Source organism: Arabidopsis lyrata (genome assembly GCF_000004255.2).
Source record: "Arabidopsis lyrata subsp. lyrata unplaced genomic scaffold ARALYscaffold_1, whole genome shotgun sequence".
NCBI lineage: Eukaryota > Viridiplantae > Streptophyta > Magnoliopsida > Brassicales > Brassicaceae > Arabidopsis > Arabidopsis lyrata.
Window position 1 is genome coordinate 8,983,457 of NW_003302555.1, and position 13,824 is coordinate 8,997,280.

The window sequence follows — 13,824 nt, forward strand, 5'->3', positions numbered from 1 at the left end:
GCTCTCTCGTGTCATTGTTTTCCAGATCCTTCTCTCATTTGACCCTCTTTATCTCGACTATTTACCTTAATTAAAATCACCAACATTACCCACTGTTTTGAAAGTTCATGACATTTTATAAACACAGAGACGGTTTTGACTCCATGTTTTTGGACAAATGTTTTGGCAAGTTTCTATTGATCACGACTTTTACTTGCTCATTATGCAAGTTTCACTCTCTTTTTTTGTAAGTTTTTACTTGCAGCAATAGTACAATTTTGTTTTGAGGAGTCTCGAAACTCAAATGTTACAAAATGAACACTGCTGCATTTAAAATTCTTTTAAGCAATCTCAGCTTTCAAAGTCATAAACTCAAATCGTAGTTTTGACATTGGCTCCTCTCTCGAGTTCGGTCCAAACAAAACCAGAAACAATCCCATACATAGGCTAAAACTCGATGCATGACATAAAATGAGTAATCTCAATGGTTTCGTTTTAGTATTGCCAGAGGTCAAGGAATGGTAAAAGACCAGGACAACGATTACACCTTAATATCTATTCTTGGAAAGTTGAGATTGCAGAGACCCTAACGGAAGACAAGTTTACCCACTCTCCAGAATCAGCATATGCCTGCAAAGAACAGAAATTATATGTGTCATTTTCTGGATTTTAACATACAGAATCTATAATCAGCTATTCTAAAGAAACAGCATGTGAGATTTATGAGACATGATTCAGAAAGCAGTTTTCATATAGCAGTGATGCACAAACCAAATCACAATCCAATTATACAGATTTCTAGCAATTTGCTGATCAACATTGTTCACTAACTTGACCAATTATTTCACAATACTAGGTATATACCATGCACAATATGCAGTCCTACTTGCATGAACATTCCTGAATTCTAAATTTCTAATACTTCGATAAGTAAATCCATGGTCAAAAACAAACCTCATGCAAAAAAGAAAAAAACAGAAGCAGAAAAACTAACACGCCGCAGCTTGATGAACAAATTATTCACACGATAGATGAAAGCGAGCTGGTCAATGCACAAAGCAAAATCTAGTTAAGCCAAGTTCGTAACACAAAAACTACAACCATGGAACTAACCGAAAATTATGATCAGAAAACTGTGGAACTAACCTGAACAACAAATCATTCTTCCATGTGATCTCCAGCGCCAGATCCTTTGACATCAACAGAGAAAGAGTACTCTTGGTCACACCCCAAGTAAGAGTCACACATGAAGTATAGTGTGTATGACTTCTCTCCTGGTTCACTCGGTACTGTGAAATCCAGCTTCACCTTCGCTTTCTGTTGCAATGAGACACGCTTGATTGCCAGCAACTGGTTCGTCTTGGTGTCGCCCACGACCAGCCACCATCCTTCTTCTTTGGTCTTGGGATACCTGAGTGAATCCACAGGTCCCACTTCTGTCCTCCCCTCCATGTCTCTCTCAAGCATCACTTGCAATGTAACCTCTTTCCCTGGGTTCACCTCTTCACTGCCCACAATCTCGTAAGTAAGGTCGATGTTTGGGAAGCGGTTGCAGAATCTGGCAATGTCTAGAAGCTGAGCGTCTGACATCTTGAGAAGCTCTTGGCGTTCTTCGTCCTCCATCTCCACAAGATCGAATACGGTTTCAATGTTTTTCCCCGGATTCTCTTGGCACCTCTTGGCCAAGTCCTTTGTGAAGTGAGGGAGCTGCAGAAGCATGGAGTCCCGCTCCCACATGCCTTGAGTCACCATCTGGCTTACTTCCATAGCTAACAGAGCAAGATTCAGCCAGCCATTGCTTGATATCACATCGACCATCGCTTGAAGAAGTCTGGTTGCAGATAGAAGGACATCACGCTGATCCATTGCCAAGTTCCCGCCAATGTTTTGCCTTGAGAAATGCGCCTGAAGAAGCGCGTTTGCCTTCACATGAGGGTCTGTGCATTTTGGGTTTTCAAAAGAGAACCTCTGGTGATTGATTAATCTTCGAACAGTGTCCTCCTCACCAGGCCGTATAGGAATCATGTCATACTCCGAAGCTGATGTTAAGATCTCAAGAAGTCCCTTCATCTTGGTTTTAGAAGACAACAGTGAACTGAAGCGCTCAATGGTGGTATAACTGATGTAGTAATAGGATGCAATCATACCAAGGTTGAGAGGAGAGAGTTCCATCTCATCCTCTATCTCAATGCATTTACTGGCTTCAAGATTAGACAAGGTGTTCTCAACCAGCTCTGAGAGGTGATCAGACAAATGCCTGTGGCTAACACCTTGGAGATTGTAGTAGTTAGGGTTCTGGGGAAGCCTCCTGTACATGAAAGTCCATGTAAGATAATCCACGGCATCTTGCTTGTTCTCTATAACCCCAGCAACCACTTCTGCGTTGAAATTATCATGCAAGAAATGCTGGAGCTGACTTTCCACAGGGAAGGCTTCGTACAGAAACTTCTTGTAATACTCTTTCTGCGGTGCATGACAAAAGATCACACACTTCCCAGCATTGTCAAGAAGTGGTCGGCTAGCACGCCCCATCATCTGAAGCAGATCAGGGACGGGATAATCAGAATGTGAATTTTCCCTCCCATCGTAATACTGTGTCCCCATTACGACCACCAAATGCGCAGTTAATGGAGTACCCCAACACAATGAACTGCTCATCACACAAGCCTGAATCCGTCCAGCTTCAAAGAGCTGTGTCACAATCTCCTGATCAAGACTGCTTAAACCCTCATGCAGGTACCCAATACCATGACGCAGTGTTTCCTTCAGTGTTTCCTCGCGGATTTGGCTAACAAAAGGGTCCAGTTCTTCCAGTTGCCCTAACAAGAAATCAGGACTCTGCGGGTTATCCATGTGAGAATAAGCCATTAGATCCACAGCAGTCAAGCGGACATGTTTACGGGTTGGGACGAAAACAATAGCCGGCTTCTTGTTCTTTGCGTGCTGAACTATGGCGGTGTAGGTTGGCTTGGTCATCGCCTGCATCCTGGCTTCAAAACTGGATATATCCACTCCCTGAATGTGGATCTCCAGTGGAACAGGACGGACGCCGGGAGGGAAGTTGAAAAGGCCGTGGGAACTGGCCCCAATCCACTCCCCAAGATCTTTTGCATTTGCAAGTGAAGTGGATAGCGCAACAATCCTGATCTTATTATTGACCTGACTTGATATATATCTCATTCTGGAGACGATTACCTCCAACACTGGACCACCTTGACCTCCAATTAGATGGAGTTCGTCGACGATGAAAAGACTAACTTGTTGAACGTATTTTCTCTGTTTCCACCTGCGGGAAAGAGCATCCCATTTCTCAGGAGTACTTATGATTATCTGGCCTTTCTCAAGCAGCTTAAGATCCAATGCTGTCTCCCCAGTTAGCTCAACAACCCGTAAACCAAGACCCTTCCCAAACTTCCCCTCCCAGATACGAAACTGCTCCTTGGCAATAGCCTCAAGCGGTGCAATATAAACAACACGCATTGTAGCATCAGGTCCTTCTTGATGATTCCTCAAAATAGCGAACTCTGCACAAATAGTTTTGCCACTTCCCGTTGGAGCAGCAACCAACACATTGTCGTTAGTGTTATACAAAACAGTAAAGACCTGAGTCTGCACTGGATTGAAATGCTTGAAATCCTGATAGAGTATCTCATAATTCGGATTCCTTAGCGCCGTCACTGGGAGAGGCTGCAAGTCCAGTAGCTCAGTCGGAGGTGGATACTTTTCTGGAAGAATAAGATGCCTGAAAGATACAGGCAACACAGTCTCGGAGCCAAGCCACTTGTCTGAAACCACTCGAACAAAATACTGAGGTGGCAGCGGTTCAAAGATTGGCACAGTGAAATTCAAAGTGTGATCCTCATCAATATACTGCTGCTTCAAAAGAAAATACTCGTGATGAAGGATCTTTTCACCATCATTGTCTTCCACAATTATCCAAAACGGCTCAACATATTTATGAATTTTCTCGTCCCACAGGAAATCAGGTGTAACTGTGAGCTCCACCTTCAGAACAGTGCGAGTAATAGGCTGAACATGTGCAGAAAGAGTCAATTTTGGGAACTGGTGAATGAACTTGTGAAGCGGCCTGCCCATCTTAGGACTACGAATAAGCTCTCCTAGCTCCTGTGAGGATAGATCATAGTACCTCTCCCACACCAAATCCTTCTTCTCCAAGTTCATTAAAATATCATTGGGGATTCCATGAAACTGACGCAGGGGTGTCTGGACACTCCACATCCTCCTCCCAACCATTTTAGACAAGTTCAGAGCCTTCTCTGCCAGTTGAGCCCATCCCCGCTTCAATACAATTTCATAAAGAGCTCGCACAAGACGTCCAGCACTCTAAACATGATAGAAAGAAACGAAATATAAGTATCAGAAAATAGATACAGCTAATTTATCAATGTAACTAGAAGGGACGAGAGAAGAAAGTGTAGAACAAACCTGAGTAATGTAAACCATGTCAGATGTCAAAGAAAGACCCTCAAGCTTTAGCTGTGAAATATATGCCTGCAGCAATACATTTATTTTTGCACTGGGCTCCTCCAAAGTTTCCTTGATCGGAATCGGGACACGATCCAAAAGTTTCGCCAGTTCCATCTTCTCATCTTGCCGAACCGTCACATACTTGAACTCTTCACTCAGGGAGAACAGACGATAAAGATCTATATCACCCATTGTTGGCTTCAAATGCTCATTGTATGTAGCTATGGTCCCATGGGTTATGTAATAGTAGCTAGCAATGCGTCCCAAATCTGTAACTTGGAAGTATCCACTTTTCCTGTCATACTTAACCAAGTTGTTTTTGTCCAAGATAGTAGCAGCCGAATGTATCTGCAAAAACAAGGATTCAAGCAAATATTAGACACTGCTCGCCATTAAGGATCATTTATAAAAGTAACTTTAGAACAATATAACCAAATGCAAACTCATCATTCCGAAATCTCAAAATGATATATGAAATACTAATCTGCGATCAACTTGAAGAAGACAAGGCAAGCACCCAACAGTTCATCATTGAGTGCATGTAATAGACAGTGAGAAAGCTACTGATACTAGGAACAACATTTATGGGAAATGATATCAAACAAATAAACGTCATTTTCAGAGTATTAGAAAACGAGCTCACCATTAAGAATATCAAATAAAATACAAAGTAACTTGCAGAGCAATAACATTAAATAATCAGGTACATACTCCCCATTCAAAATACTCAAAAGAGAAATTTATGATACTAGATTAGTAATCAACATGATGATGCACAAGTGATCCCAACAGTACATGATGATGCACAAGTTATCCCAACAGTTAATCATGAGGCAAAGCTACTGATGCTAGGCATAATATTTAGGGGCAATGATACTATATGAAAAAGCACTACAAACTCTTCACTAAGAATATTAACACAAATAAAAGTAACTCTCAGAGCAGTGATAAAAAACACGCACAATTAATCACAGGCTGTGTGAAAGCTTCAGGTACTAGGCATAATATTTATGAGCATTTAACGATAAAAAAATAATTTGACAGTAGATAGCAAAAGCTCAAATTTATGCAGATGAAAAAGTACTTACCAGGTCAGCTCTTCTCTCCTCCAACACTACGTCTTTTGCAAGGGCATCAGGCGCTAAGCCATACAGCGTTGGATTACGAACCATACGGATATATAAATACGTATAACCAAGCCAATGGCAAGCCTCTCTAGCATTCTGAACGGTTCCAAGCACAATTTCAGCATTAAGCTGGTCAGCAAGTTTGGAAATAAACTGGCTTTCAATAGGTAGTTGCTCATTCATCAAAGAAAGATAATATTGCAGCTCGCTGTAGCCAGTGATAATTATACCCTCCCCATGTCGATCATACTGAGGTCTTCCAGCACGACCAAGCATCTGCATAACATCTAGAGGACTCAGCTCCATCCACGCCCCTTTTTCAGGATTATACACCTGGGTTCCTTTTATAATAACGGTATGTGCAGGCAGATTCACACCCCATGCGAGAGTTGCTGTGGAAACCAAGACTTGCACATGCCCCTGAGCAAAAAGATTCTCAACGATCTCACGATCACCCCTTGTTAACCCAGCATGATGAATTGCAAAACCGTAAGGCAGAATATTTTTCAGCTCACCATTTTTAACAATGTCAACATGACTCTGGAGAACTTCACGAGTTACACTATCTTCCTTCAAGAATCTGCTGAGGGTATCGTTTGCCATTGCAGTGTCCCGTATTGCTTTAGCAGTTTTCGCTGTTTCCTTCCTTGAATGAACAAAAATAAGGACCTGGTGCTTTCCAGCACCTGCCAAAACTTTCTGATAACATAGATCATTCATCAACTGGAACCTCTGCAACGGTTTCTTCACACTGATTCCAATATACTGCTGATGGAGAGGCACGGGTCTGTAGCTGCGGTCAAATTTAAACAAACCTTTCTTAAGATCAACCCGCAAAAACAAGGCCACGTCTTCATAATTTGGCAGTGTAGCAGATAAACCAACCAGACGAATATTCTCTTTCGTGGTTTCAATTTGCCTAAGAGTCCTAGCGACAATGCTTTCAAGCACAGGCCCTCGATTATCATGAAGGAGATGAATTTCATCAATTATAAGAAGTCTTACAAGCTGAGTGTAAGTTCGGTCTCCAGACTTCCTAGTGATGATATCCCATTTCTCTGGTGTGGTAACAATTATCTGAGTCTCTTCAATTTCTCTCCCGGTTAGGGACTGATCCCCACTGAGTTCTCTCACAGTAACTCCATAATCCTTCAGACGATTAGACAAATTACCTACAACTTCAGCAACAAGGGCTTTCATGGGTGCAACATAGACAATTTTGTAATCTCCATGGTTATAAGTTCCATCTTTGTTCCTATTCATTTCAAGTTGCTGCAGTATGGTGAGCATAGCAACATTGGTTTTCCCAGCACCAGTTGGAGCACAAAGAAGAAGGTTCTCTGCCTTAAAAAGTGCAGTGTCATACACTTTGCTCTGAACCCTGTTTAACTGTTGCATTCCCTTAAAAGCCGGTTGCGCCCAATCAGGCATTTCCGTAATCTTCACAAGCTTCTCATTGCTATCGACCTTTTTAGAAACCCATGGCACATGAACTTCATCATATCCCTTGCCATGACTTCTGTAAGAGCCAGGGGGAAGGTCACACTTCTTATTCGCCATCAGGAGACCACCTTGGTCAAAAGCCAAGCTCTCCAGGTCCAGCATCTGACGCTGACCCTTCACCCAGCCACTCTCTGAATCTCTATCAGCAACATCTCTCCTGCGTCTGCCTCCATCTCCACCAGTTTCGTCCTTCAAACGTCGGGCTTCTTCGTTAATACTTTTTTGCAGGTTCTCCTCCCTCTCTTTCGCTGTTGCTCTTGTTGCATGCAACTGCTCCACAATAGCAGTCAACTCTGGGCCCAACCCCCTCATCTCCTCCTCAATTCTCTTCCTCTCTTCCTGGTCTTCTGCCCTAGCCAAACGAGTGCACCACACAACTTTAAGACGATTCCGCAGCAGAAACTTAACAAGGCTAAACTTTTCGAACTGAAGGTGCATAAGCAGCTTGTTCTCAACAACCCTATCATCCCCTTCAGCGAGTACCTTAAGCAGCTCTTCTGCAAGTACCTGGCATTGTTGTGGATCAATCTGCTGTTCATATGCTTGAGAGATCTTTCTCTGGAGCCAATATGCATCAATGTCTTGAACATTAAGATTTGCGCCCTCATTTGCATCTCCTGCATCCTGATCATTGATCCCAGCATCAACCTGCATGCCTCCAGTTCTGGTAGGCTCTTCATCCTCCTCATCATCTTCCTCTTGAACCATATCGGGATCACTCTCATCATCGTCTTCTTCATTCTCCTCAAACTCAACCGCCACGCCCAAATCATCATCTAGTCCTTCTTCCTCATCAGCTTTACCACCACCAGAATCACCACCCTCTTGAAAGTCCGTGATCAACTTTCCAATGGAAACAAGCTGATCAAACTCATGGTTTTCAATATGGTTCAGCAACTTCTCGATCTCCATCTTTTTCTCAGGGTTTCTAAATGTATCGTTCTTGAGAACAGCCAAAATCTCATCTGCAGCACCACTAACAATACTCAGAGGTTGCCCACCCAACTGCTGCTGAATTAGACTAAGCATGGCCTCATAAGCAGCCCTTGTCTCCTTAGTCTTTGGCTGATAAACCGCATCATCAGTATCAGTTAGAACGCTCTCTTCCCTTAGACGACGCCTCTTACTCTGCCTAACATTAGCAGTATCATCAACAACATCACGTTCCTTCTTCTTAGACTTTTTAAGCTTATCCTCCAACTCCTGAGGCCTCCCCTTAGCAACACGGTCACCAAAAGACCTCGGATCAATTTTCCCCCACAGAGTTTCCGGTTCTCCTGTAGGCTCATGAGTATCGCGAGGACGATTATCAGTAGTTAACACCAGACTAGAATTGGCTCTGTACTCATACTGCTTGAACCTGGCATGTGCTTCCGCACCGCCTCCCAAGTTCGCCATCACCAAATCCGAAAACCTAAAAACCAAATCAAACAGAAACAAAAACAAAAAACACACAATGTTAACCTCAAATCGAAGAAACGAAACCAAAATAAAACCAAAAGAGAAACGAAGAAGCTCCCAAAGAACGCAGATGATAAACCCTAATAAAACCACTCAAAACAGCTGCGAAACACTTACCGAAACAGCTACGAAACGAAATCTCTTCTTAGCTTCACTCTCGGCAACGAATCAATCTACTAGAAGAAACCCTAATGGGAGATTCAGATTTCTTCTCCCTTCTCACGTCCTCTATCTCCTAAAAATCGACCTAAATGACTAAAGGAGACACTCCTTCGTTATTCGACTGCGAATTCTTTCTATAAGCTAGCAACCGCCTTAAGATGACAAACCTTAACGACGCCGTTTCGACACTATGGATCCAATAACGAAACCGACTCTGTACTATGCTTTATTATTGGGTTGGGCCTGTACATAAGCCCAACGCAATAAGAAAATGGTCCCATGCTTTATTTTGGCTTTGTTAGATGAATTAGATTATAACCAGCGGTACACCGCGGGACTATAATTTTTTTAAAAAAGAAAATTTTAATTTGTTTAGTAGATTAAAAATATATATGATTTAATATTTTGTATTTTTTAAATGTACAATTCTTATATCTATATATTTTTAATGTACAATTACTATGTTTAATTTTTACTGTTTAAAAATATAGAAACAATAACATACAGTTAATTAAGTTAAAATCTAGATTATAACTATAAAATTTAAATATTAATTATATTTATTTTGTTAAAATTGTTTGTTTTGTTTAGTGTTTAAGATAATATATTTGTATTTTGATTGTTATATCTAGGATTTCACCCGTAGTATACAGTCTCGTATTACTATCGACCCAAACCCGTCTTACCATCTAATACCGTTCAGTGAAATTAAACATATCTAATGGATTTCACCCGTGGTATACCGTCTCGTATTACTATCGACCCAAACCCGTCCTACCATCTAACCCCGTTCAGTGAAATTAAAAATTATTTTATTATTTTTGTTTTAATAATACTTTAATTTAAAAGATATATCATTCATATCAATTTAAAAGTTTTCTTTCAAATGGTTATTTAATTATTGTAAATTTCATATATTATTATATTATAAATCCGTCATAATAAAACATTATTTTTTTGTTTGAATAATACTTTTATTAAACATTATTTTTTGTTTGAATAATACTTTTATTAAAATATTTATAATTCAAATCAATTTAAAATTTTCTTTCAAATGATTATTTAATTTTTATAGATTTCACATATTATATATATTCTAAACATTTTTTCCGTTAAATATTCTAAACGTTTAATAAATTTTAAATAACTATAATATTTATCTTTCAATAAAGTATAATATTAATAATGCCCTAAGAATGCATAGAATGCATCCCGTCATTCGTTTTTAATTTAACCGTTTTCTCTCTTGTTTTGGCGATTTCTCCAAAGCCACCTTTTCAGGCAAAACCGCTTCGTTATTCTTCGATCCCGGCCGGCGTCGGCTTCTCTGGCGTCGGTCGGATCCTTCTTCTATTTGCGTTAGTTTTCAAGTTTCTTGTTCTGTATATATCAATAACATCGGCAAAGTGATTCTTATGGCTATCTGATCTCTGTTATTGATTCAATATCTCATCGTCTTTCTCTCGTGTCGAGAGTTCGTATTTCCGATCAAAATCCGGCAAAGGTGTCGGAACAATATCGGTGTCTTTCCGCTAAGGATAAATCCAGGCGGCTTCCTTTGTTTCAATTCAGATTCCTTTGGTCTCCAACACCATCGAGACCATGACCATGACTTCAATTTCTCTAAATCGATAAAGGATTTTCAAACCCAGATATGGGATCCAGGAGATCTGAATTACAAAATTGAAGGTGGTGGAATATTGAAGTCGTGTATACGGAAGTCATATATATGGAAGTCCAAACTATGTACTAGTTATATATACGGAAGTCATGTGATGCTCGTGTTGGAGATTGGTATCTCATTTATGCCTTGCTCAAAGAGATTAATAATTCTCTGCATCGGTGCTATTATTCTTTTTCCTTTGTTGTTTATTTCTTTTAGTATCAAGGAAACATTGCTGCAATTCAAAACTAGAGATATCAATATTGGTTTTGATGATGTGAGATCACTTCTCCAATCTAACCAATTTGTTGCTCCCGTTCATGCTTATATTGTTTATGTGATGGAATTATGGATGCACCAATTTGGCTTATGTTGGATGGAGATGTTGAGGTTTTGTGTGGTTTTGATCAAATATTGGCGAGAAGATTTGATTAGTATTGAGCAGATTTGGTGGATGAGAGATGCATCGGCGATGTTTAGATGGGAACCTATTAACACGAGAGGGTCGGGTACTTGGCATAATACAATAAAACTATATGTGGTTTTGTTGAAGAGAGTTACAGAGACGTCAAAATATTTTAGAAAGACCTTGGTACGGAAGATTTGGTGCCACCGTGTCTACATTTCAGAATTAGTTCTGGGCACATCGGGTTTAATGCTACGTTTTGTTAAAAAAAAGTTTCAGCCACAAGTTGCTGCATACAAAGAGAAATAAAATATGAAGTTAGACAATAACCGATCTTATGATCGGTTAGCGAGTAAGACTACTCTACGGAAAACATCGTCAAACTCCCTTCTGCTGTATTTTTCTTAGTGTATGGCACATACATTTGCGTATGTAATAACTTTACAGTAATTCTGTATATGTCTTTGTAATAACTCTTTGATCTTAATGAAGTTTGATTTTGCCGAAAAAAAAAAAATAATGCCCTAAGATTTCTCCTTTTCTTAAGTAATTAGAATTGATTAGATAAAGAAATGCTAGTAATTAAGAATCTTAATTAATTGATAATAATTAATGTCAATGGCATTCTTTGTAAATAAGTTGTAACTTGAAGATTTATTTCATAAAGTGTTGCAAAAATGTATATATAAATGGATGCAATTGTCAAAATATGAATTCCTCACATTAATAATCTCTGACAAATATAATGTGTGTAATAATGAAAAAGGAATGGGGAAAAACTTTAAATGGTGACAGTGACATGGAGGCTGATTACTTTGAATGCAATCTTAGATTAGTAAAAGGAGGCACATGCATATGAGACGAAGGTTCATGTGTTATCATGTGAAAACTGGGCAAGTCGATAAAAATATCCAAAAAAATATATATATTTCTTTATTTTTTTTGTCAAAACTCTAAAGAGATCTATTGATCTTAGTGATAATATAGTTTTCAAACATGCTACACGTATAATTTATAGTTTTGTATTAAAAAGAGTTCTCATGGTTTTTTACCAAACAAAATAAAGAGTTTTCATCATCTCATGTTATGTGTTATATCGATGGAACAAGAATCAATTACCATAACAACAACGACAACAACAAAAGTTCAAGAAAAACTCACTCCAATGACTCCATCATTAAAACTCTTGATTGAAAAAAAAAAACTCAATCGGTGATTAAATTTTTACTTTCTTTCTCTTTAAGGAAATACGGAGAATTGTGACAGACAAACAAACAAGAGTAATTTAATAAAGAAATTGACTAATCACGCATCACATATGTAGGCGTGTGAAAGACTGAGACGTGGAAAATCAAAATGTCCCAAAAAGGCCATGTGTGGAAATCCACGTAACAAGAGCATCAAATTCAACTATGTTTATGTTTAATATTCTAGAATGCACTATTAAGTAATTTTGTAAAAAAAGCAATTGAACTTGTTCGTAACCGTTTCTCTCCCAACGACAAAGAAGGCGACCTTTAACAGAGAAACACTTTTACTTTTCGTTATCTTCTCCCAACGTCGGCCGTACTTTTCCTTTTACTCTTCTGTTCTCTTTTCTTTTGTAGTTTAAGTTTTCCATATAAATCTCAATCGGAGAAGCGATTGTTTGTGCGATTATCACCAAATCTTCAATTTCTCTTGCTTGGTCCTTTCTCATCCGAAATGGTTTCGTATGGCAGTTTCAGTGATAGGGTTTTGGTGATGGGTTTGTCTGACAGCGTAGGACATGGCGATCTGGATATGAGGATGTTATTGTTAACAAATCCATGGTTGAGTTTGTCTCAAGTTTGGGTCTCTACATCAATAGCCAACGCCACTTTGATTCTCGATGTTAGGGTTTTCGTTCCTCTTCAAAGAAGCGTGATTGTCCGTGCGATGATGATGTTCATTCACGGTGTTTTTCTGGGCATGTCCAGCCTTTTCGGTATGGCGGCAATAATTGACCGCGTTTTGATGCAAACTTACGGCATGGGACGCATATGGGATCCCGAAATTACATTGGAGGCATTTATCGTGAAGATCGCCAACGAGCTCTTTGATGTGAGACGTATAACAAGATGGGATTACACTAGTATGAAGTCAAACTTTCTAATGCGCATTATGACACCGAAACGGACTAATTGGTATCGGATTGTCGATTTTTCAAAACTTATTCCAGGAGCAACGGGTTCTTTCTATGTGATGTGGAGTTTCAAACAACGAAGGCCAATAAGACATACATATCACATTCGAGCAAGATGGTATATGAAGAAGGTACAGAACATGTTTAACAACATGATAGCGAGTAAGGCTTATCGAATGAAAGCATCGTCAAATTCATTTCTTCATTTTTGTCATCTTCAGTATATGGCACATAATTTTGCTTATGTAAAAAATTGCTTTATGAAGTTTTGTAATGGTTTTGTAATTGATATTGTAATACCAATTGATTAATAAAAGTTTTTAGAAGAAAAAAAAATATATATATATATATATATATATAATAGAGTTTGAGAACAAAGAGTATCTTGTGAAAATGAATTATCTTTCTCAATCGTGAAAGTTAGTTACAAGTATGTATTTATACTCTATACACTCTACCAACTAAACCGTATACAATCTCTAGATTAACTTAACCAAAGAGAATAAACCGGATTATATGTACAATCTGATAGCCCCCCTCAAGCTTGAGCTTCATAGATATTGAGAACTCCAAGCTTGCTAATGTTTGCTTTGAAAAGACCCGGATATAGAGGTTTAGTGAGCATGTCAGCCAACTGGTTATCAGTTCTGACAAACATGGTCTTAAGAACACCAGCTTCAATGGCTTCTCTGACTTTGTGACAGTCGAATTCAATGTGCTTTGTCCTTTCATGGAAAACAGAATTGCTAGCAATATGTAGAGCAGCCTCATTATCACAATACAAGTATGCAGGAGGAGTGAAAGGAACCTTAAGAGCTGTTAATATATATCCCAGCCAAATGATTTCCTTAGTTGCAACACTCATGGCTCT

The 13,824-nt window shown here is 39.2% G+C and overlaps 2 protein-coding genes across 3 annotated transcripts; one reads left to right on the forward strand and one right to left on the reverse strand.

The window, feature by feature from the left end:
- Positions 1–286: 286 nt before the first annotated feature.
- Positions 287–8,854, reverse strand: LOC9329203 (DExH-box ATP-dependent RNA helicase DExH12). 2 transcript variants are annotated; one of them, XR_002329399.1, is made up of 6 exons: positions 8,676–8,854; positions 5,556–8,511; positions 4,426–4,815; positions 1,126–4,323; positions 934–1,021; positions 287–609 (listed from the first exon to the last, which is right to left on the reverse strand). XR_002329399.1 is itself a non-coding variant. In XM_021012961.1 (5 exons), the coding sequence occupies exons 2-4, from the start codon at positions 8,493–8,495 to the stop codon at positions 1,138–1,140; spliced, it is 6,516 nt and encodes a 2,171-aa protein (XP_020868620.1). In that variant the 5' UTR covers positions 8,496–8,511; positions 8,676–8,854; the 3' UTR covers positions 287–609; positions 1,126–1,137. The 2 variants fall into 2 exon arrangements, 1 of the variants encoding a protein (XP_020868620.1); XM_021012961.1 differs by lacking the exon at positions 934–1,021.
- Positions 8,855–12,209: 3,355 nt separating this feature from the next.
- Positions 12,210–13,273, forward strand: LOC9329204. The gene has a single exon (XM_021014424.1). It carries the CDS (start codon positions 12,494–12,496, stop codon positions 13,262–13,264), a length of 771 nt encoding a protein of 256 aa, XP_020870083.1. The 5' UTR covers positions 12,210–12,493; the 3' UTR covers positions 13,265–13,273.
- Positions 13,274–13,824: the final 551 nt, after the last annotated feature.